Source organism: Haemorhous mexicanus, chromosome 3 (genome assembly GCF_027477595.1).
Source record: "Haemorhous mexicanus isolate bHaeMex1 chromosome 3, bHaeMex1.pri, whole genome shotgun sequence".
Classification (NCBI taxonomy): domain Eukaryota; kingdom Metazoa; phylum Chordata; class Aves; order Passeriformes; family Fringillidae; genus Haemorhous; species Haemorhous mexicanus.
Genome location: NC_082343.1, coordinates 113153404 through 113175298, shown reverse-complemented (window position 1 = coordinate 113175298; position 21895 = coordinate 113153404). Strand labels below are relative to the sequence as shown.

Genomic DNA, 21895 nt, shown 5'->3' with positions numbered 1-21895 from the left:
CAAACTTATTTATTTGTTTTTAAGGAAAAGAGGGTTGATTTAGATTAGATATAAGGCAGAAGTTTTTCACAATAAAGGTAATAAAACAATGTCACAGGTTTGGATGATTCATCCCTGTAAACACCCAGGGTCAGGAGTGAAAGGGCTCAGAGCAACCTCATACAGGGGAGGGAGTTCTTGCTCATTGCAGAAGTTTGGACTAGATAACCTTTAAAGGTTCCTTTCCACACAAAACTATTCTATGATTATGCATCCTTAAATCCCCAGCCTTCTTTAGCAGCTGTGACTGTCTTCTCTCCCCCCCACTCACCATCCACTTCTTGTCATCCCTTTAAAAAACTTGCTGTGGTTGGTGGTTTTTTTTGTTTTTTTTTTTTTTTTTTTTTTGGTTTTTTTTTTTTTTTTTTTTTTTTTTGTTTTTTTGGTTTTTTTTTTTCGGGGGGGGTTCCCCTGGGGTCTACAATAATTCAGTTTTCTTCTACTCATCTATTTTTATATAGTTTCTGTGCTGGCTTTAGCTAGTGACATGTGTACCAATAGTGCTTACACCTGTCTTCAGTCTGCTCACTCTTCTCTTCTGCCTGAGCCTCCCTCTCCATCACCATCTTTGGCAGCTCCAACCAAATATTTCTCCTTTTAACCCACTTCACACAGCTCAGATGAGAGCTGCATTCATACTCTGCTCAGCTCAGTGAGGTTTCAGGTAGTAACTAAGGGCCTTGAGGTGTGATTTTAACAAATATGACAACAAATGAGAGAAATCACCAAAATACCATGGATTTTCAATTACCACATTTTTCTATATTTGGGTAGTTGTCATGCAAGTAAATATCTGTCAATCCATAACACTGAATCCAATTCCTATAAAACATACTATCTAATTTTTTCTGTCTAATTCTTGAAACATAACTTGTTTAAAGGCCTAGGTTGTATTAACATTACATAAAAAGAAAATTAAAATAATCCATACAAAATACTTTGAAACAAAGTATTCTGTGTGTGTAGAGTTTTCAGCAGTTACTACTAACATGAGATGGAAAAGCCCAAGAGAAAAAAAAATCAACTTCTACCTAAAATTATTTTTTTAATTAATACTTTTATAAGTGAGAGCTCCCATAACTGCAATTGAAAGAAAGAAAATATATTCATGTAATTAACAAAATAGGATTATAAAATTGGTAATGAAATGCAGAGCCAGAACAGATACCAAACTCAGTTTTCAAATTACTTACAGTCACTAATATATGAAACAAAAAATCAGAAAACAGTATTTCAAATATAAAAATGACTTGCATTGTATTTTAGGCTTAATAAAGCAAAATTTGTACTATATCTAGACATCCTATCACTAACACCTTACAGTGCTGTCTAACATCACCTTCTATATCAAATAAAATTAAGACATTCCAAAATCTTTTTCACTTATTTAATGTGCATTGATATAATTTTATTTTTTTTTTTCAGTTTTGACCACAGGCATCTCTCAGTCTGAGCTAAATCACCCCCTCCACTTACAGTCAGCGCTGAGAAACATCTTGTTTAGAAGGATATTCAGACCTGAAAGTACCCTCTCCTACATGCCTGCATTTGGCAAAATGAAATCCAAACTCCTTTTTCTGGAAAATCTGAACTTCTTTATTTTAACCACATGAAAGTCCACAATTTATTTGGTTATAAATGTTATTTGAACCCTGTTAACCCTATGAAGTTGTGCTTGCTGAAAAAAAGAGTAGCTATCATGAACACTTTCCTCAAATGATACATTATCACTGTTTTCCTTTAAATATCAAGCCAGTTGTCAGCAAATCAGACTGTTAATGGAAACTCCTGCAACTGTAGTTCCTGTTTTTTAAATGACTGACAGAGGGCAGGTTTAGTTTAGGCATTAGACAGAAATCCTTCCCTGGGAGGGTGCTGAGGCCCTGGCACAGGTTGCCCAGAGAAGCTGTGGCTGCCCCACTCCTGGAAATGTTCAAGGCCAGGTAGGATGGGGTGTGGAGCAACCTGGGATAGGAGAAGGTGTCCTTGCCCATGCCAGGGGAGTTGGAATGAGATGGTCTTTAAGGTCCCTTCACATCCAAACCATTACATAACTCTGTAATTCTGGACTTTACAAACAGCCCTTCCAGCTTGCTGCACCTTAAAGACAGGAGTTCCTCATATGGAAACAAGACTGCACAGATCTATTTTTACAAACAGGAAGAATTCAGGTCCCAGAGTATGAACTGTTCTGAATTTATACTCCTTACAAACTGGAAAGTGAACAGTTCAGAAAAGCAAACACCTTTCATTCATATGTAGGATGACAAAATCATTACATTAATAAAATCTGAGGCTATAATGAGGATTTGGAGAACCATCCTTGTGACTTGCTTAGACTCTACCACCACAGTATATTCAAGGTGATGCACTGGACTGCATCCTCTGCAAGTGCATCCCACAATACTCACCAGCCCTCAAATACTGTTGAATTTATAAACATATGTAAGATTTAAATGAGCTGCAGCATGAGATGCCCTCCTACATCAGGAGACATCTGGTACAGCCACAGCCACCTGGGTCCCTGCTGGGTGACAGCAGCTAGGTGGCCCTGCAGCCTGGTCAAGTTTGGGACACTCCCCTCTGCACCACCTGGGGATGTGTCTTGTGCCTTTGCAGGATAAGCAACACACCTTAAAGTCCCATTTTCAGCATTCTCCTCTGCCAGTCCTAGCACTGGTATTAGCAGAGTGTAAAGGGAAAAATTACCCCGGCTTTGCAGCAGAGAAAAGCAATAGTTCAGATAGAAACAATAATAATAATAATAATAATAATAATAATAATAATAATAATAATAATAATAATAATAATAAGTCATTATTATAATTTTAAATTTTTTAAATACATTTTTCTGGGAAGGGCAGAAACACAAGATATATTTCATTAACAAACACTCTGCCCAGAAAAGTGCACAACTAAGTGTTAAAGCCTTTTAGTTTGGCTTAGAAAGAAGCGACAAGCAGATAACCAAATTGGTCCTGAAATATTTAATCCCGGAAATCGTATCTCAAAAAATAACCTTGAAGCCATAAAATAACTGTTTACCAGGGCTTGCTCCACTTTGTTATGAACACTTTGAGTCAGTGCTAAATTAAGAAAGCGCCTCAACAAGGCACAGTCCATAAGATACGTTATCGGGTTTTAGGGCAAAAACAGGCATATCTTGCCACCAGGAACAACAACCTCATAAGAAATCCTCTCAGAAAAACATGTCTCTGGCTTTTAGTTTTGTAAAGGCTTGTTATCCTATAAAACACTCTCAGAAAAAAACACCTATGGCTTTTGGTTTTGTAAAGGCTACTTTCTGACCGACCTTTTCTGAAGCACAAACTCCTGCAGAGGGGCCAACTAAACTCCTCACTGCCCATGGATCCCTGGTATTGAAATCATGGTATATTTTGTGCTGCCTCTATAGAATCTACTTCATAAACATGAATGACATCCAAGACATTCCAGGAACTTGAAAAGCAGAATATGACAGCAAACTCAGCCTCTTGCACATCAGTTTGAATTTCAGGCTTCATAAAAACCTATAGTTCTGGAAGGGGAGGATCTTCTTTAGTACATTTTGAGACCAGATGATGACAGACTGGCTGAGCTTCCGGAGAAGTCCTATCAACACTTTGGAGGCTGGCAGCACAGCCACTGGGACCAATTAGGTTAATTAAAACTACATGGCATGCAGGCTCCATGTGTGATTCCTAACATGGTTAGAAGGGAGACAAGTATGCCACAGCACGATTTTGACTATAATGGGTACATCTATAAAGCCTTTGGAATGCAGGTCTTGAATCCAGGGAATGGTGAGAAGACAGAAAACATGAATTTACACAGTCCCTAAATAGGCACCCAACAGCACTGTGAATCTCAGACTCACTGGGGGTGGTAGGCCCCTCTAGAGATTGTCTAATCTCACCTGAGCAGGTTGCTGAGGGATGTGTCCACTCAGACAAATGGCCAAACAATGTCACAACAGTTGCCAGAATAAAACACAAAAAATCTATGCAATCCTGTCTCCCTTGTATACCAAAATAATTTCCTATATAGATAAATTATTCTGGGATGGAATAATTTGAAAGAGGTGTTTGTGAAAGAGGTCTCTATTAATTCACTCCCATCATTGCCACACATTTGGTCTACACTTTATGCACATTTTGGTGACCATTAAAGGCTTCTATCAATGGAGACATGGAGTCTGAAGTTCAGCAACATCTTTGACAACTGGTCTATCCACCTCAAATTATGGGAAATTTTGCAAATCACAGAATCACAGAATCATTTAGGCCTTCTGGTTGCACCATTTCTGGGGATCTCTGGGCAAAAGAGATATGGTACTGGAATGGGTTCAGCAGAGGGTGGCAAAGATGATGGAGGGACTGGAGCATCTCCCTGAGGAGGAAAGGCTGAGGGAGCTAGGGTTGCTCAGCCTGGAGAGGACACACAGCTGAGAGGGGCCCTCAGCCCTGGGTGTCCCTGTGTGCAGGGAGGGCTCAGAGCAGGGCCCAGGCTCTGCTCCAGGGCACAGCAATGGCACCAGGGGAACGGGCAGGGACTGATCCCAGCAAACTCCACTGGGACAGGAGGCAGAACTGATTTCCTGTGTAGTGACTGAGCACTGAACAGATTGTCTGGGAAGGGGGTGGAGTCTCCCTCACTGGAGAAATTCCAGAACGGTCTGGACACAATCCCATGCCATGTGTGCCATGTGGTCTGGGTAATTCTGCTTGATCAGGCAGGTGGGAGTAATGAGCCACTAGTAGGTGCTCCCTCCAACCTGAACCATTCTGAGATTCTATGATTCCTAAAGCAGCCATGGTCACTATGCTACCTTCAAAAAGCAGGTGCTTGAATTTCTCCTCCTCCTCTACTAATACAAACCCATTCCAGCATGACTAGCATGAAGATAAAATGAGGTTTAAACAAAGACATTATCTTGTTACTGCTCCTTGTACAGAAATTCCTACCGTTAGTGCAGAAACACAGCACACAATTGCTGATGTTGCAACTGAATGTTGTTCATATCTGCACTTTAGATCCACCTCCTCAATTTGTGTATGTGGCTGCTGTCATGATTTGAACTTTTTATCACAGTAGAAATGAATGTATGTTCTCAGTATATTCAGCATTTACATCTATTCATAAAATAATAATGTATATTAGAAAATAATACTAAGCCAAAATGTTAATGTAGTCTTTTCCATGTGCCAAAACCTCATGTGGGCATGTGCATAAAGAATGTACATACTCAGAGAGACACTAACATCTTGTAATGCAATATGTTTCTGTTATGCACACTCCAGACTTCCTAACAGCTGCATATTTTAATATACATAAACCCATACTTGAAAAATAATAAAATGTATTAGTTTTCCACATTAGGCATTTATGACCTAATTTAGGAGAGTATTACATCTTTATAACTTTTAAAAGACCCATTTTGATAAAACATCCCCATAAACAGACTGAGAAAATTGGGGTAACAAGCATCTGTTGCTGCATTGTTTTCTTAATGGGGTAATAAACTAATAACACATTTTTATAACTTTTCACAAGAATATAAAGTATTAAAATTTAAACTGATATTGAAAAATGTTCTCATGGTCCATTTTATTTTATTTTTCCACTATGTAAAGTTACAGTACTTACCAGATTAATATTAATATATCTTAATTATGTTGACAAAATGGAAATTTGCCAAAGACATTCAAAGAATGGAAATAACTTGTTATTTCCACTACTCTAATTAAGGTGGTGTATTTAGCTCATTTTATTCATAATATAGGAGCAATATGAATATTTTTAAGAATGTATAGAGATGCCACATGAAGAAATAATGACCCAAACTTTTGGAGCGTTCTAAAAAAGGGTTATTCCATTGCCTTTTAAAAGCAATTGTGATTTTTTTTCTTCATAATCTACCTGTTTTAAAAATTAATAACCAAAACTTTATTTCTAAAAACAAATGTCAAAAATGACAAAATCGATATCTACTTTCCAAAATCTTATGTTACATTGTTGGGATGTTTATTTTTCCTTTTAGAAAAAAGATCTGACTATGTTGCATAACACAAAACTAATGAAAAGATATTGAAAATTGTAATTCTGAAGTGAAATAGGTATATTTAGGAAGGCATATTTTGACTTATATCCTTTGAAACTATTAATGTGAACATCAGGAGTTCAAACCAAATAAGCTGCTGACCTTCATTCAAAGTGCATTTTCACATTTACAGTTTACCAAAGCACCAGCAAAGGATGATTCATAGCTCTTGGGGATGGAAAGGACCATCTAACCTCACAGTGCTCATAACACAGCCCACACAATTTTCTTGAATTGGCTCTCCAGAACCAATAGCTGTGGTTGATCTTAAGCATGGCTTTTACAGAAACATCTCCTCTTGATTTTAAATTTTCCAGTCATGGATAATCTGTCACAATCATTGCCTAAGTTATTTCAGCACTTAGTTATGTTGTTATAAATATATATGCCTTATTTCTAGTTTGAATTTGTCTTGCTTAAATGTCAAGCTGCACTAGAAGGACTCCTCACACTCATCATCCTGTCAAGGTAGAGAAAAAGGCACTTCCACATCATGGTCCATTTGACCCCTCTTAAACAGCTACCTTAGGAAGAGATAAATTACAGCCCAGAAATGCTTGTTCCTCTCAATTGACTATAAAGGAAATCAGAGAATCATGGAGTGGTTTGCATTGGAAGGGACCTTACAAAAAATCTCATTCCAACCTCTGCTACTGGCAGGGACACCTTCTGCTATCCCAGTTTGCTCCAAGCCCTGTCCAAGCTGGCCTTGAACAATTCCAGGGATGGGGTAGCCACAGCTTTTCTGGGCAACTTCTTTAGTTGTGCTCACAGGTGTTTGTCACTGTGCATATTTGTATCTATCCAGAGGAATCCCACCCTGAATATCCACATAGGTTTGCATGAAAGGACTGAAAAACCCTAAAACATTTCATTTTTCTTTTTTATAGGTCCTTAATGACTGGCTACACAACACATTCTTCAGTTTGATGCACTCCAGTCTCTGTGTTGGTATTTTCTAGTATTTTACCCAATTGTTGAGGTTCTCACGAAAACACAAGCACACATTTTAGCTGTGCTTGCCCCAGGACAGCAGAAAACTCTTCTATTTCCTATTCCCCTTCCTGCCCACCCAAGGACTGCCCGAGGACTGCCTCAGCCCCGTCAGCTACAGCACTGGATTGGCCCCATGGCATTCAATTGACTCCTCAAGACTCCAGGACACTCTTTTAATATCCCTACTTTGCAAGATACAGCCCCAGAGACCGTAAACGTTGCCCATTTGCTTAATTTGCAGATGAAATACTTAACATCTGGCTCCCCTGGAACGAAAAGAACTTGCTTACACTTCATTTATCAAATGGTAACTCAGTAACTCTTTGTCACTACCTTGTCCTCTTCATTATTTTACAATCCTCAATTAACTTCACTCCAAAAATATTTGACAAGGAAACTAGACTCTGAGTAAACTATTTTTGGAGAAATGGAAAGTTGAAGAGTTTGCAATGTAAATTTTCCAAACCTGCAACACTCACTATGAAAGCAGAGCTCCAGCCACTCTGCCTATATCATAAAATACAGCAGCAAAGGGTATTTCTCAGAGCAACCAGCAAAGCCTCATTCATACAATCTTGGAATTATTCAGGCAGGAAAAGACCTCTGAGATCATCATGTCCAACCATTAACGCAGCACTCACCACTGAACCATGTCCCCAAGTGCCACATCCACACATTTATTCAAAACTTCCAGGGATAGTGATTCCACCACTGCCCTGGGCAGCTCCCTGACCACCCCTTCAGCATAAGAATTTTTCCACTGTTCAACCTCAACCTCCCCTGGTGTACTTTGAGGCCATTTCCTTTTGTCCTGTCACTTGTTACCTGGGAGAAGAGCCCGACCCCCACCTGGCCACAATCTCCCTTCAGGGAATTTTAGAGAGGGGTAAGGTCCCCCTTTATTGCCCTTACATTGGTGGTACAAAGGCAGCCTCAGTTATAATGGTGACAGGCAGAACTTCCCAGTATCTAGGGCTGTTCCTGGGATTTATGTCAGTAAGTACTAAAGCCAAACACTTGCTGCTGATTTCAGGCAGCTGAATGGTGCCACATTGCTTTAACATAAAATATTACCTTTTTTTGGAAAAAGACATTAGTAGAAATTTTTAACCCATAATTTCTTGAAAATAAACTTTATGAAGCTGGGAATGAATTCTTTCCATGAAAAAATAAGAAATATAAGAGTTTGCTTCAGCAACCGAAAAGGAAATTATTCTTTGATGAATTGGGAAGTATGCAATAAATTAGGGGAAGCAAATAATACTCTGCATTGTAACCTTTGCTCGCAGACAGGGCTGTAGGTGTTCCTTACTCTAAAGTACAACCGATAAAGGTTCCAGGCCAAATAACTCAGGACTAGTTAGATTTTTATGTCCCTCTGAGAGCTCTCATGTCAAGCTGCCAGCTCAGGTTGAATGTGGATAAACTGGAATTCCTCATCTCCCACCTAGACCAAATCCTCCATTTCTGTTCATCAATAACCCTGTGTACCCCACCATCATCAAGGTGTGTTAGATGGGTTTTACCTCTCAGACTGGATACTCGGTTCACTCTGGGATCGCAGCTCCATTTTGTATTTTTATTTCCTGATAACAATCCTAGTGGCACACAACAGCCCTCCTTACCCTCCATCCAGATTCCAATCTGCAGAAGTCACAGAAACACTGAGGAATCTAGCTTCAAAATACAACATTTTCTTGTTTGTACCAAGTCATAAGAATCCTGCCAAGCTCATTTCTCCCACTCATCACTTTGATTTTCCTCTCAGCCACATGCGTCAGAAGCTGCTTTCCATTCCCCCTCGTGACACATCCTCCTCCTGTGCAGCAGCACATCTCCCATCAAATGTCAAGATTCTAACCTGGATCACCTCACTTGCCACTCTTTGCTCTGCACACACCAAACATTCATGCCAGCACATCTCCTGCAGCATCTTTTTGGTAGGAAAAATCAAACAGCAGATGAACCTCATCACCCACTGTCACTTCATTCTTAAATCTCTTCAGTGCTGTGACTCGTACAGGAAAAAATCTCTTACTGACTGGATAATTTATATACTGAGACCACTTCCTCACCGGCTAAACAACACTATCTCCTTTCACTCTTCTGTTTATCTTATCAAATCTTATAATTTGTCATGTCTCTATATTGCAAAATCTATTGAGCCATCATTAACTTCTGTTCTGCACTCATGTAAGATGAATAATACAGAAAACAGAGGAATCCTGGATCTTGCCTCATGTTCTTACACTGAAAAGCATTACTAATGAGATTGTTTCCCCCCCTTTTTAAAGTTAAATGACAGTTTACTTCTGTTATGGAAGTTGAGACTCAAGAAAAAAAATCCCATTTTAAACAAATGGTATCACACACCTTTAAAAAACTACAATAAAACACAGTATTCTTTTATGTATTTCAGGTTTAGCATTCAAAATGTCTCATTACTTCTGATGATTTAGAACTGGCTATAAAATTGTCTCAAAATTAGTCTTGCTTGATCACATGAAGGGCTTTCAACATATTCTAAAGAGCCTTAATTAGTAGCTCTCTATCTATTTGTTGAGCTATTTAATTTCTCCCTTTTGTACCTAGTTAACTATTTTTATCACCTAAATATGACTGTAATAAATTATGGACAGAGATGGGCCTCATCTACCCCACGGGGTATAAAATCCCAAGCTTCCTAACGTGGCAACAAGCATACACCTTCCTTCTGTACCATCTGCTCCTTTTTTTAAAAAAAACTCCATGCACAATGGTGAGATTGTTTTAACTTTCTTGTTAACAGATGCAGAAACAGCTGAATGCTTTTTCTCAGAAGCACTTAATCCACACCCCAAACCTGAACTATATCTTCTGAGGGTAATTTAAGCATACATCTAAACACTAATTAGAACTAGAGTTTTCTTGATGGTAAATATTAATAACCTGTCCTTCTTGCAAGGAAAAAAATAATACCCAAACCCCAAACCCTTCACCACTGACAAAATTACCTCATGAAATTACTGTTTCTCACTTCCAGGCCGTTTGCATTGCAATAATTCTGCACGGAGACTGCTTGCTTCCAGCAGTTTTAGCACCTTCTGCAGTAAAACTAACACATGTGGATCTCTGGAGAGTCTTATTTTTTTCCTGTTGTCCCAATTCTTTGCCATCAAAAATGACAATCCTGTCAGCACATCAACACATTTTAAGACTGACCTGTGCCAGTACACAGCCTGGAATATTGCATTAGTACAATTCCTCCCCAACCTTTTCCCCACCAGCCAGTGTTAGGATCCTATGCAAATATTTATTATGTGATTTTTCTTATTATTTTTATTGGGTTTTCCCCCTTATTATTTGTTACTGTTACTTATTCTTATTTTCCTCCTAGCATTATTGGAATTTAAATTATGTGAAATTAGAGGCACGTAATCCTTAGGCAGCTCCTGGCTGTGGAATTCATTCCAAATTAGTAAAACAGAACTGAATGTGTTTTCATCACTCAGGTACACTCCAGATTCCATGGTCATTCTGCAGTTGAAGCCTGAAGGAAACCACTTCTTTCATACATGTTCTCAGGGTTTTGCAGAAAAGCTCAGGGTCCTTCTGAAAGCCCAGTATCTTATATTTTCATCCATGTGCATATTAAGTATCATAAATACCTCCAGAGACAGAAAAGTGTCTTATCAAGGCAAAATCCCTTCTCAAATCCCCTTTCCTGAGACTTTCATGGAGGAAAGGGTGTAACTTCTACCAAAAAGCAGCTAAAGAGTTTAATTGCTGTGAAGGGAACTGAATTATCCAGAGGGATATAATTGGGAGGAAGAGGTTTAGTTTAAGAGCAAGAAAACCATCTTGATTGTGCAATTTTGTCACTGTAGAACAGCAGATACAAGAGATGTACCAGAAAGCCCTGGCTGAAGCTTAATCCTAAACTGGAAACCACAGTCACAAATACAAGTACAGCAGCACACAGCACTAAAAGAGTGACTGGTACTTGTTTAACTGTTTTCATTTTCTGAAGTCTGATATGCCTTTCTAGAATTTTCCCTCTAGAATTTTGTGATTTTTTTTTTCCTCAGCTCTGCTAACTCCCAAATATTGACAAGTGCTGTATCTTATTTAAGTTTAAAGTCCTTAAGCATCTTCCAAAACTTTCCAGTGAGCAAATATTACAAGGTGAGAAAAAGAATGTGATCCTAATTTCATCCCATTTCATGTTCTACAGGTATCTCCTTTTCTCCTATGTGCACTAAATTAAAAATAAACCTAAAAAACCAAAACTGAAATAACAGATGAACAAAATTTATATTACTAATAATATCAGAAGCCTCAATTTAGCCCATGCTTTTGTCAGACTGCAGGTATAGTTTAAAAATTAAGCAGACGACTGCTTTGCTGAATTGAGGTTTACCCAACCTTGAAGCTAAAGTCAGAAAGCTGGAATAATAAAAAACCTCAGGGAAGAAACACAAAAACCCCAAAACAAAATTAATAAAATGATTTTGGTTGCCTCAAGCCTGGTGTTTTCACTTGATTTTCTTAGAGAAATATTTCTAAGCAGTACCAAATGTGCAGCCAGGCTCCCTGACATGGGTCTGGTTTAGAGAAAAGTAACACTTTAAAGAGATTTTCTAGCAACCAAATCAGTGTTGCCTTTTGATGCCTGGAGATGTATCAGAAGGATGAGGGGAGGATGAGCAGCTTTGCCTCAGGGCATGCAGAGGACAGGGGGCAAAAATGAGAGGCAACCAAACATCATTTGTACTGCTGCACATTCAATAACTCTTTTTGTTGTTAGTGGTATCAAAGATTTAAATGAGAAGTGACACCTCACTGAGTGGGACATGATAAATGAAGTGAAACAAAGCACAAACTCCCAGCTTTTACTCAGAAATCTTTTGTCTTTTCCTGTACCAAGCTGAACAAGTTTGAGTACTAAGTTAGAGTACTATTGTAGGACTTAAGGAACAAGAGTAAGCAACTAAAATGGAAAATAGATGATAAGAGTTACAAAAAATATCTCCACTTGGTTTTGGTGCTCCCATATTATTATCTGGTCCTTTCCAGATTTACTCTGCTATTCTAGAGGTTCTGCATTCTTTATTTGCAAAGTAGCAAGTCTGGGACGCCAGTGGTGTTCATGGGTAAGAGCTTCTATCAGGGAATCTCAGAATCCCAGAATGGTTTGGGTTAGAAAGGACATTTGGGACCACCTGGTTCCATCTCCACAGGCAGGATGACCAGCCACTAGACCAGGTTGCTCCAAGCCCCATCCAGCCTGTCCACCTACCCAAGCTCAATAGAACAGGACACATCTGTCAAGCCTCAGTCATATGAGCAGCACCTAAAATGAAGATTCTGCTCACGAGAAATTACATTTCATGCAATTTTTCTTCAACTGTAGGTTAATTCCAAGTCAAACAGCCTTATTACATGATCCTAAAGTTCTCATAATGTTACATCCAGACAGCTCACATCGTGTGCTACAGAGCTGGGCAGCCCTGCTGCTGAATCACAGCTGCTGCATCTCAGTCTGAGCTGGCTCAGAGCAGCACTGAGAGTGAACTGACAGCTACAAGCAGCTCCAGCTCATAAAGCACTTTCAAATCTTTCAAGGAGAAAAATGTGAATGAATGGTCAAGTTTCGAGGGAAATCTGAAAGAATGGTATAAGATACAACTGCAACTGATCTTGCATTATATAATGGTATAAGTAGATGATATTGTCCACGACCTAACAAAATCACAAAAACATGAATCCTGCAGGGAGCTGCACTGTAATTCTGTGCAAAAACAAGTTTAAAAAAATACACTTCCCTTTTAAGATTCTTCCATTTTGTTCTTAGGATTCTTCAACAACCAAGTTTCTATTTTGTAACTTTTGCACCGGGATATACCTGCTGCATGGATGCAATGCCTCTGTCTTTACAAAAATTAATGCAAATCACGGGAGAAGGACGCATTTATTTTTGTAAATAAATATCTTGGAGCACTAAATTACATTACCTTTTTGTCCCAGTCTCTGCTCTAGAATTATAATTCTCACCTTACCCTTGCAATACATATTTATGTATTACACGTTAGATTGCCTTGAGCAAAGTACCAGAAGTCAGATTCTCATCCATACTAAGGTTTTTTAAGCCTCTCAGGAGGCACATAAGAACATAAACTTTTAGAAAGTAACATATTCTAACCCTCAGATCCTTTTACAGCAGTACAACTGTGCTTGAAATGCTTCTAGTATGTATTTGAATCTGGGCATACAGCTAGAAAAAAATTATATAAGGTTTATGAGACTAGGAGTTGCTTTGGTTTATATGAGAGATTCAAGTGATTGCAAACCTTATAGTCCACTTGTCTTCTCACTAACAGACCTAGCAAACTGATCTGACAAATCAGGTTTTTTAACCATTAGATATGAACAAATGATCAAATTTTGTAGTATGAGCTCCTATGTTGAGCAAGACAGGTTTTGTTCAGTACTCCCAGCATAGCAGGTTTGAACAGGCAGTGACAGAATGGAGCAGAATCCTCCATGTGGGTGTACAAACTGCATTAGCAGAGTCACTCCATGCCAGTGTCTCCTGCCTCAACAGAACCACATCTATGCTGCCTGACAGCCTCACGTGCTGCTTGCAACAATTCATGCACTGTGTTGTAGTAGGACACTGATGTATGTGCTATCCAAGAATTTTAAATATCCCCACAGGATATCAAATACTATCCAGACCATTCGTAAATACTTTCTTAGTGCTCTGCAGAAAGGGAGTCAGTTCTTTTCAAATCTACTTCAATGACATTTTTGTCTTATCTAAAAATCTATGTTCCTGTTCAATAAAATCATCTGGGCAACTTACTGCTTCATCAGTCCTGTGAGCTTGTGCCCTCATTAATAAATTCTGTTGGAGCGTTAAGACTACCCCCGGTAGGGACAGCTGGGAAACTGCAAAATAAAGTCAAGCAGCACATTTAATGACCAATGAACTTCTGGAAACTTACTCTAAAATGATACATCATTGTGTCAGACACTCTTAAGCATTATGCAGCTTGATCTCCCTCTTTAGAAACACGAAACCCCCTGAAACTGCTACCACAAACTGGGGACCTTTTCAATTATTGCCAAGCCACCTGCTTTTCTCCAAGAAACTTCATAAAACTCTCCAAATTAGTAATGTCATTAAGTAAAGCTTACAGAACTGTTGTTATTCTGAAGGAGTATTAGCTGTTTAGCTTAAGGGAACCAACAGGGATTTTTATAATGGAAAGAACTGTCATATATATTATATAATCTATTCCAAATGAAATGCTTTAATATATTCTTGAATATGCTATTCTTTCTGTGAGAAAATCCTATTAAACATATTATCAGGATTAAATTTATCTCATGAAGAAGTTCAGTTCAGGAGAGGAGATGTGAAATATTCTCAGTTTATGGGTCTTCAGATGGTATTAAGAGCCATATAAATCAAATGTCCCATTTTACATTTCTGAACAGCACTGGAAGAAATAGTGCTGGAATCAAAGAGGGAGCCCCATTTCCCCTGTTCCTTCTCTTTTTTGAATGGCCCTACAGAGAGCAGGCGAGGATGGATTATAGGAATGCCTTCTGTTGAGGAGTCAGCCAAAACTGTGCCATCTCATCTTGGAGCAATTTATCCAATAAGATGATTTAGAGGACAGTTCAGTGGCACCATTTTTGGAGGCAAAAGCAGAAGGGAAGGAATATAAATCAAAGGTGACTGGCAGGTAAAGGATATATGCAGCAATCAGCCAAACCATGTGCACACTGGCACAAATTCAACAAGATCATTTATAAAAATTTTAAGTCAGAAGTACACAAAAGGGGGTCTGGTGCTAACTAAATCCACAGATAGATTACACGCCACTGAAATAAACACTTCCAGATGCTGGCATACAAAAACCTTTTACAGAAAGAAATGTTTTCTTTCATAAATCTGAAAGGAGGAACCTTGGGATGGGGGTTGGTAGAGAAGGGAACAAGATTTCCAAACTGAGATTTGACTTCCTACTGGTTTTATAGAATAATAACTCATCTTTTTCAAACACAAAGTGTTAACACTGTAGAATTACAAATTACTGCAGACAACAGCTTGAAGTATAGACAAAGACATCATAAATATGTAACTGTTTAATGAAATAAAATGCCCTTTTTTTGCTTTCAAAATGAGAAGAAAGCATGAAAATGTCAATGTGACTCTTTCTATATCAGAAACTGAATGTGTAACAGAAGGGAAAATTTTTAAATGCCTTTTGACATAAATACATACATTTCATTTTTGAGAAGTGATTAAGAATGAAATTCTGACTTCTTCAAAATCAGTATCAATTGATTCAGAATATCAATATGGGCAGTCTATATTTTACAGGACCCTAAGTATCAGAGATATTTTATTTGCTTTCCATGTAACTAATTTCTTTCGGAAACAGCATTCAAAAGTTTTTATCATTCAAGTGCTTTAGAAAAATCCAGCTGTACTGTATCCACATTGTGTCTATTGAAGCAATTATTAAAGATTATATTCCAGAACTTCTTCTCACTACTACTTTGATCTGAAACATGCAAAAAGAAATTTCTTTCAGCTAAGAGGACTAAGTTGCAGACCGAATCCTCTGGGCGACAACTCCAAGTTGTGGAGCCTCCTTCTCTGGAGATACTCAAAAGCCTCATGGACATGAGCCTGGGCTCTGGGGGACCCTGCTTGAGCAGGGAGCTTGGACCAGAAGACCTCCAGTGGTCCCTTCCAACTGACCCATTCTGTGACTTGGTGAATGTGAAGCTGAATTTTTCTTGAAGTTTAAAGCACCTAAACCATACTTGCTTTCCAAAATGTCCTTTTAGACAAATATCATATTGCCACATTATCCTCTGTATTTTAAAAGCTTCCCTCTCTTCTTTCTACTCCCTGAATCTGCTGGTTTAGCATCTCATAAGCTCAGCTTTGCCAGATCATCAGCTGCTCTTCCACAGATTTAGTTTTTAGGGGAAATTAATAGAGTCAAAACCATCTTTATTATATTGAAATTATTAAAGATCCATGATGAACCTCAGTGTTTTTCACTACAGAAATTGATTTAAGCATTTGCATAAAAGCTGAGCTTAATCAGGATCAATAAAAAGCACTTTAAAAATATCAGAAGTAAAAGACCTTGACTAAATGTATAATTTGATTGTGAAACTATGATTACCATGTACATGTACCCTACTGAAGTCCACATGGGATACTTGCTTTTATTATTTAAGAACCCCTAAGAGTATGGGCAGGGCTCTGTAAGGCCATAATGGAAACAATCCATTTCTCTGCCAAATCACATTCTCTGCTATTACATGTTCCTCACGCAGGGAATGTCACAAACAATATTATAAACACAGGTTTGTAAATGCTCATTGCTTTATCCTGCATAGGCAATTTTATGAGGCTGAAATATTTAACAAGAGAAGGTGTAGACTAGCAAGCCTTTTCATACTGAAATGCCTGGGAGGCTGAAGGAATATTCTCCCCAAAACATAAATACCCAAGGAAATGTTGGCTATACCCCTGTTAATTAAATACACCCCACTTACACATGTACAAGCTGCTGAATAATGGCCACGGTCTGCCATGAGCCTGTACAGGATTACAATTTACATTTGTGAGCTCAGTTTCTCTTAACTAAACATCTGAACCACTTCATTTCAGAGTTGGCATAAACTAAAGACAAAGAATCTGCTTTGGAAACATTTACTTGTTCTTTTTGCATGTGGTCTTCCACCATTGTAGCTGACCATTTTGCTTTTGATTTCAGAGCAAAGGATCTCAGCTGTCCTTTTTGCTGGAGCTGTTTTCTTTGCTACAGCTGTTCTCGTGGTCACAAGCACTACTTACAGACTGTTCATGCACTACTTACAGTTGCTCCTATCAAAACTCCAGGTAAGCACTATGTATTGTTCACAGAATAAACACTCTTTAAAGAATTATTTTTTTGCTACCCCAACTGTCTGAAATACAATCAAATCAACTAACTTAATTTCTCTGGAGACATTACGCTTGTGTTCATGGTAAGAAATATCCACCTAATATTTTTGTGAACACCTTGGTACAATAAATACAATTATCTGGAAGACTATTAGGATTATTCCTACAGGCCCAGTAAAGACTAGATATCATTTCACTATGCACTTCCTTAACTTAAATATGCACAGAAATACACACAGGTCCAGCACATGGAATTGCATTATCCCATAGGATGGAGAGTTCCATACTTCCCATTCCTGTCTTGCAAAATTACACAGTGCTGTTGCTTAATATTTCTCTGATTTTTGGAAATCTAGATCATACTTTAAAGTGGGTAACACTGACAACCACCCAATACTGTTTATAGAAATTATTTAGATAAAACATATGTCTAAACTTCCTTAGACATGATACAATGCAGAAGAATCCAGAGTACACTTGCTGCTTTTCTGTGGCTTGCACTTGGAGACAAAACCTAAATGCTCTAATTATGTTAGTCATTCTGACATAACTATTAAGGTCAAAATAAATGCAAAGGGATCATTTCCACTTGCTTAATGTTAGTTCTCATTTAACATATGATTATAAAACTTTCAAAGTGTTGTTTCCATCCAAACCAACATTCATCAAATGATGCTAAAGAATAAATTGTATAGCTTAACTCTTCTTCCAAAACCAACTCCTTAGGAACACTTATCACCAAATCAGATGGAAGAGATTGACAATCAGGATCAAACAGCGGAACAGAGAAAGATGTGAAAAAAATATCACCGTGCTCTACAAATACATAATTATTATCTTAAGAAAACAGAAGTATATGTCCTTTTTTAAAAACAAAACATTCTCCTATATTTTCTTCTTAGAGAAAATACATCTAAATTCTATGTTTGGGGCTGAGCTATTCAGTAGCTTGAAAAACCATGAAGCTTTTTTACTCCTCAACTGTCTTTTTTAAAAAGTGGCTTTCCATAAGAACTGCTGGGAAGAAATTGGCAGCTGTCTTTCCACATCATCCATCCTTGTGTAGGACAACACAACAGTTGAATTTCATTTTTCCTGTTAGAAATACATCCCCTGGTGGTTTGGGTTCAGATATGAACTTTCTGAATGCAGCAGCCCCTTGACAACTGCCAGTCTGTTGGTTATTGCACTGATCCATGAAAATATCCCTTCTAGCTGCTTCAAAGAGTTCAAGCAGGATATAGATCCTTCTGATACAATTTTCCCCTCAGACACTGCAGAGGGCAGATTTCTAATATTTTACCAAGGTTTTGCACTGCCTACATGGGCTCTGTCACGCAGGTCCTGCTGCTGAGATCTGAGGAAATGGCCATGCCTGATTACATCAAAATCTGTATCACTTCTGTTAACTCATTTCCTCAGGTTTGGTTATACACACACCACCAGATGTGGCCATCATTAAATTGCATTTGTGCTGGAAATCTGCATTAATGCAGATTGCAGAGGGTACTTAGTGCTCCATCCACATTTGTGTCAAATTAAGACCCAGACTTTCTGTTTGCTGCCTGGACAATTGTCATTGCCAGGTCTCTCCCCAAAGCTCCAATGAGGGCACTCACAGGGGAAAGGACCTAAATGCAGAGTCTGCAATACCTCTCAAAATACTTTTCCTGAGCCTTCTCATTAAAAGCAGAATCATGTTACAGCTCTACAACATCTGTAGGCATCCAGAAGCTGACCCAAGATTCCCTCTTATTCTTGGCTTGTTCAAAGGGAACAAGATCTGCTCCTCTCATCAACCACGTTGACTGTAGGTAATGTTAACAAATTAAATTGTTCAGTTGCACTGTTTGGGAAGTTCACAAGAGTGGAGGACATAAAAAAAACCCAACCCAAACCAGGGTATTTTATTATACCTTGTGGTTGAAGAAAAAATGTGAACTTTGGTTAATAATTGACCAAAGCACTTTTAGTGAGGGTCAGGGAGGGAAGATTCACCTTTCTGCAGCTGTTTATGTGAGCTTACTTTTCAAAAATGAAGTTAAATACATTCTCTGCTTTCAGAAGCTATTGCCATATTCTTAACTACCACTACTACTTAGCAAATTTCTGCTAAAGACATTTTTCTGTTTTGGACTGGAAATTCTATCTAACACTTTACATGATATTAATCTAGAATTTCTGAGTGGCAAAAGAGAAAGGCAAAGTTACATAAAGACAATTCATTGCAATTGTGTATTGACTATCATTAATAAATCAAACTTTCACTGCCATCTATAAAAGCACCAATTAGTTTTGGCACTAGGAAAATTATAACCAATAAAATTTAAACTTTTCTCTTCTCTTGTTCCTTGCTTCTGAAATCTCACTACTTCCTTTCTACTTATGGCCTTCATTTACTTCTGCATTGCTTTTATGTAAATTAATTAATCCAAATTCAGAATAAATTTCCTTTCCGAAAATCTTTCAGAAACTGGACAATTTCTTCCTGATTTTTAGGAGCTGAGGACCTGTTTGGTAGATTTTGTTTGTTTTTTCCTATAATGATTTCTCTGACATTTATTATTTTCTAAATGCAGATATTGTGAGGTAAGCAGGATAAATGCCAAACAGAACAGTAGATGAGAAGAAAATGACCCCAATTTATGACATTGGAGATGGACTGCTTTTGCATTTTCATCAGCTGAGAATAAAGAATTTATTTGGCTGCTCTGAACAATGGATTTGCAATTTGCATAGAAAAAATGATGGCAAAACCTCAGAGCCCATCAGTGTTCTACCACAAGATCAGTTCTATTACATTTCAGCGGAGGTTCAAAGTTGTCTAAAAAAACCCATTCTCTTCTTTCCCCAACCTTAAATGTGTCACTTGAGAGTTCAGCATCCAATAGGAGCAGTATCTGACACCAAACTAATTTTAGAATATAAAGTGCTCTTCACCATATTGGAATACATATAATTTAAAATAACTGTAAACCTAAACGTTGGAAAAACAGAAAATTCAAGCACTAACAAAAAAGCATAATTTGTAATTGAAAGAAAATAATATTTGAAAGGAAAAAAACCTTTTTTTTTGTCTTTCCAAAAAGAGACAGAAATTACTAAGTTTTATTTCCCAAGAGAATTATGCCACTTTTATAAAGAAAATTACAGTCACCACAAATTGCTCTCAACAATTCCAAAGCTTCTTCATTTGACCACTTGAAAATCAGAGTTCTTTAAGATTATAAATATAACTTTTTATAACTCTGTTATTACGTACTGTGAATGGGGAAAGGGGGCCAATCTTGTGGCCGTAGCGTCGAATGGCCTCTCTGATGTGGCTGGGCTGGATGGCATCACTTTGAGCCTCCATCCCACAGGCTGCAGCACTCTGCAACAGAAAAACACATAAATTGTTACTAAATCAAAAACACACAACAGACCTACAGTGCATAAAGTATGAAAATAAACCTTTATAAAATGGACCTTTTTTTTTTTTTCCTGAGGATACACATCATTGGTGCCACACACTACATCAGAGAAAAAAAAAGCTATTAACAAATTAAAGAGGGCTTCTACATGAACTTTGCTTAAGAGACCCAAAGAACACCATGTTAGCCCTTTTAAATCTTTCACCTAGTGCTGCTCTATGTTGCAATTGCAAAGAGGAGAAAATGTTCAAACTAAAATGAAAGGGTCATATAAGTCATACTGCAATAACCACAGAAACTACTTTTAAAACATTTCAGGCTTTTATTTTGATGTCAAGGGGTGGGGAAAATATTGAACAAGCACCTGAAGTGGAAAGCAATTTGACACCAAAATCACCATTGAATAGTATCAACTTGAAAATTGAAGCTGAAACATGTGACCTAAGGGTGTGAGAATGATGCAAAAAATTTTTACTTACCTCAAAGTGGAAAGTTTTAAAATTTCAAGTGACTTTTTGATTATGGACCCTAAATGTGTAAAAATAAGAATTCACTGCTATTGGCAGATTGTACAATAATTTTACTGGGATGTTAAAAGAAAAAGTTACTCTTTTCTCCTTGCTAGCCAACTTGAAATATTGATTTAGGCTCCACCTAGTCACAGCTGCTTGTCAGAATTCAGATGACTTATCTAATGATGGCTGCTTGGCAACAAAGGAATGAAAATTGTATTAGTGAGTGCACTGAGAATGACAGAAACTTTAATTATACACTGAAGTTTTATGTACACACATCCATGGCCCCCTCATACATTCACATCATATCCTACTGCTCTCAAACTCGGGATGTTTTTTACAAAATGTTTTATTTTCAAGAGTGCTGAGTCCACTGGAGCCTGTGAGTACACACAGAATTATTCATTATATGATGGCAGATTTTTCTCCTGCTGATTGACATCCATAAAGGGAATATGAAACTCAAATATTTTCTGCTGGACTGGGCCTTCATGGCCCACAAACAGTATTTTTCACCAAGTTAAAACTTATTTGTCACATTTATATCCAGTAGATACCTAAGCAAATTGAGAAAGTCATGAGAACATTTAATTAAAATTGTGCACTTTTTGGAATAGAATTATTTTCAAAGGCATTTAGTCAAACACTAAGAACTTAAAATAAACTCTCAGCATCAATAAAATATAATGCAACAAAAACTACGCCTACAGCTAAATTTCTGTTCCTAGGAATTATAAAGAAAATCAGCCACAGGAACAAAATATGATTATATTTTGTTATATATAACATAAAAAAGGAAGAGGAAAAAGCAAAAGTCTTTCCAGGGTTTACTTAAAGCTTTCTAACCACTGTATAATAAGGACAGGTGCTA

At 37.7% G+C, this 21895-nt stretch overlaps 1 protein-coding gene across 7 annotated transcripts in view; it reads right to left on the bottom strand.

Moving 5' to 3' along the window:
• The window catches only part of SUPT3H (SPT3 homolog, SAGA and STAGA complex component), a 255443-nt gene that overhangs the window by 29304 nt on the left and 204244 nt on the right, over positions 1 to 21895 (bottom strand). For all 7 annotated transcript variants that reach the window (XM_059843063.1, XM_059843066.1, XM_059843068.1 and 4 more), the window contains one exon: positions 20359 to 20469. In XM_059843063.1, the coding sequence (XP_059699046.1) occupies positions 20359 to 20469 (111 nt within the window). The remainder of the gene's footprint in view (positions 1 to 20358; positions 20470 to 21895) is intronic.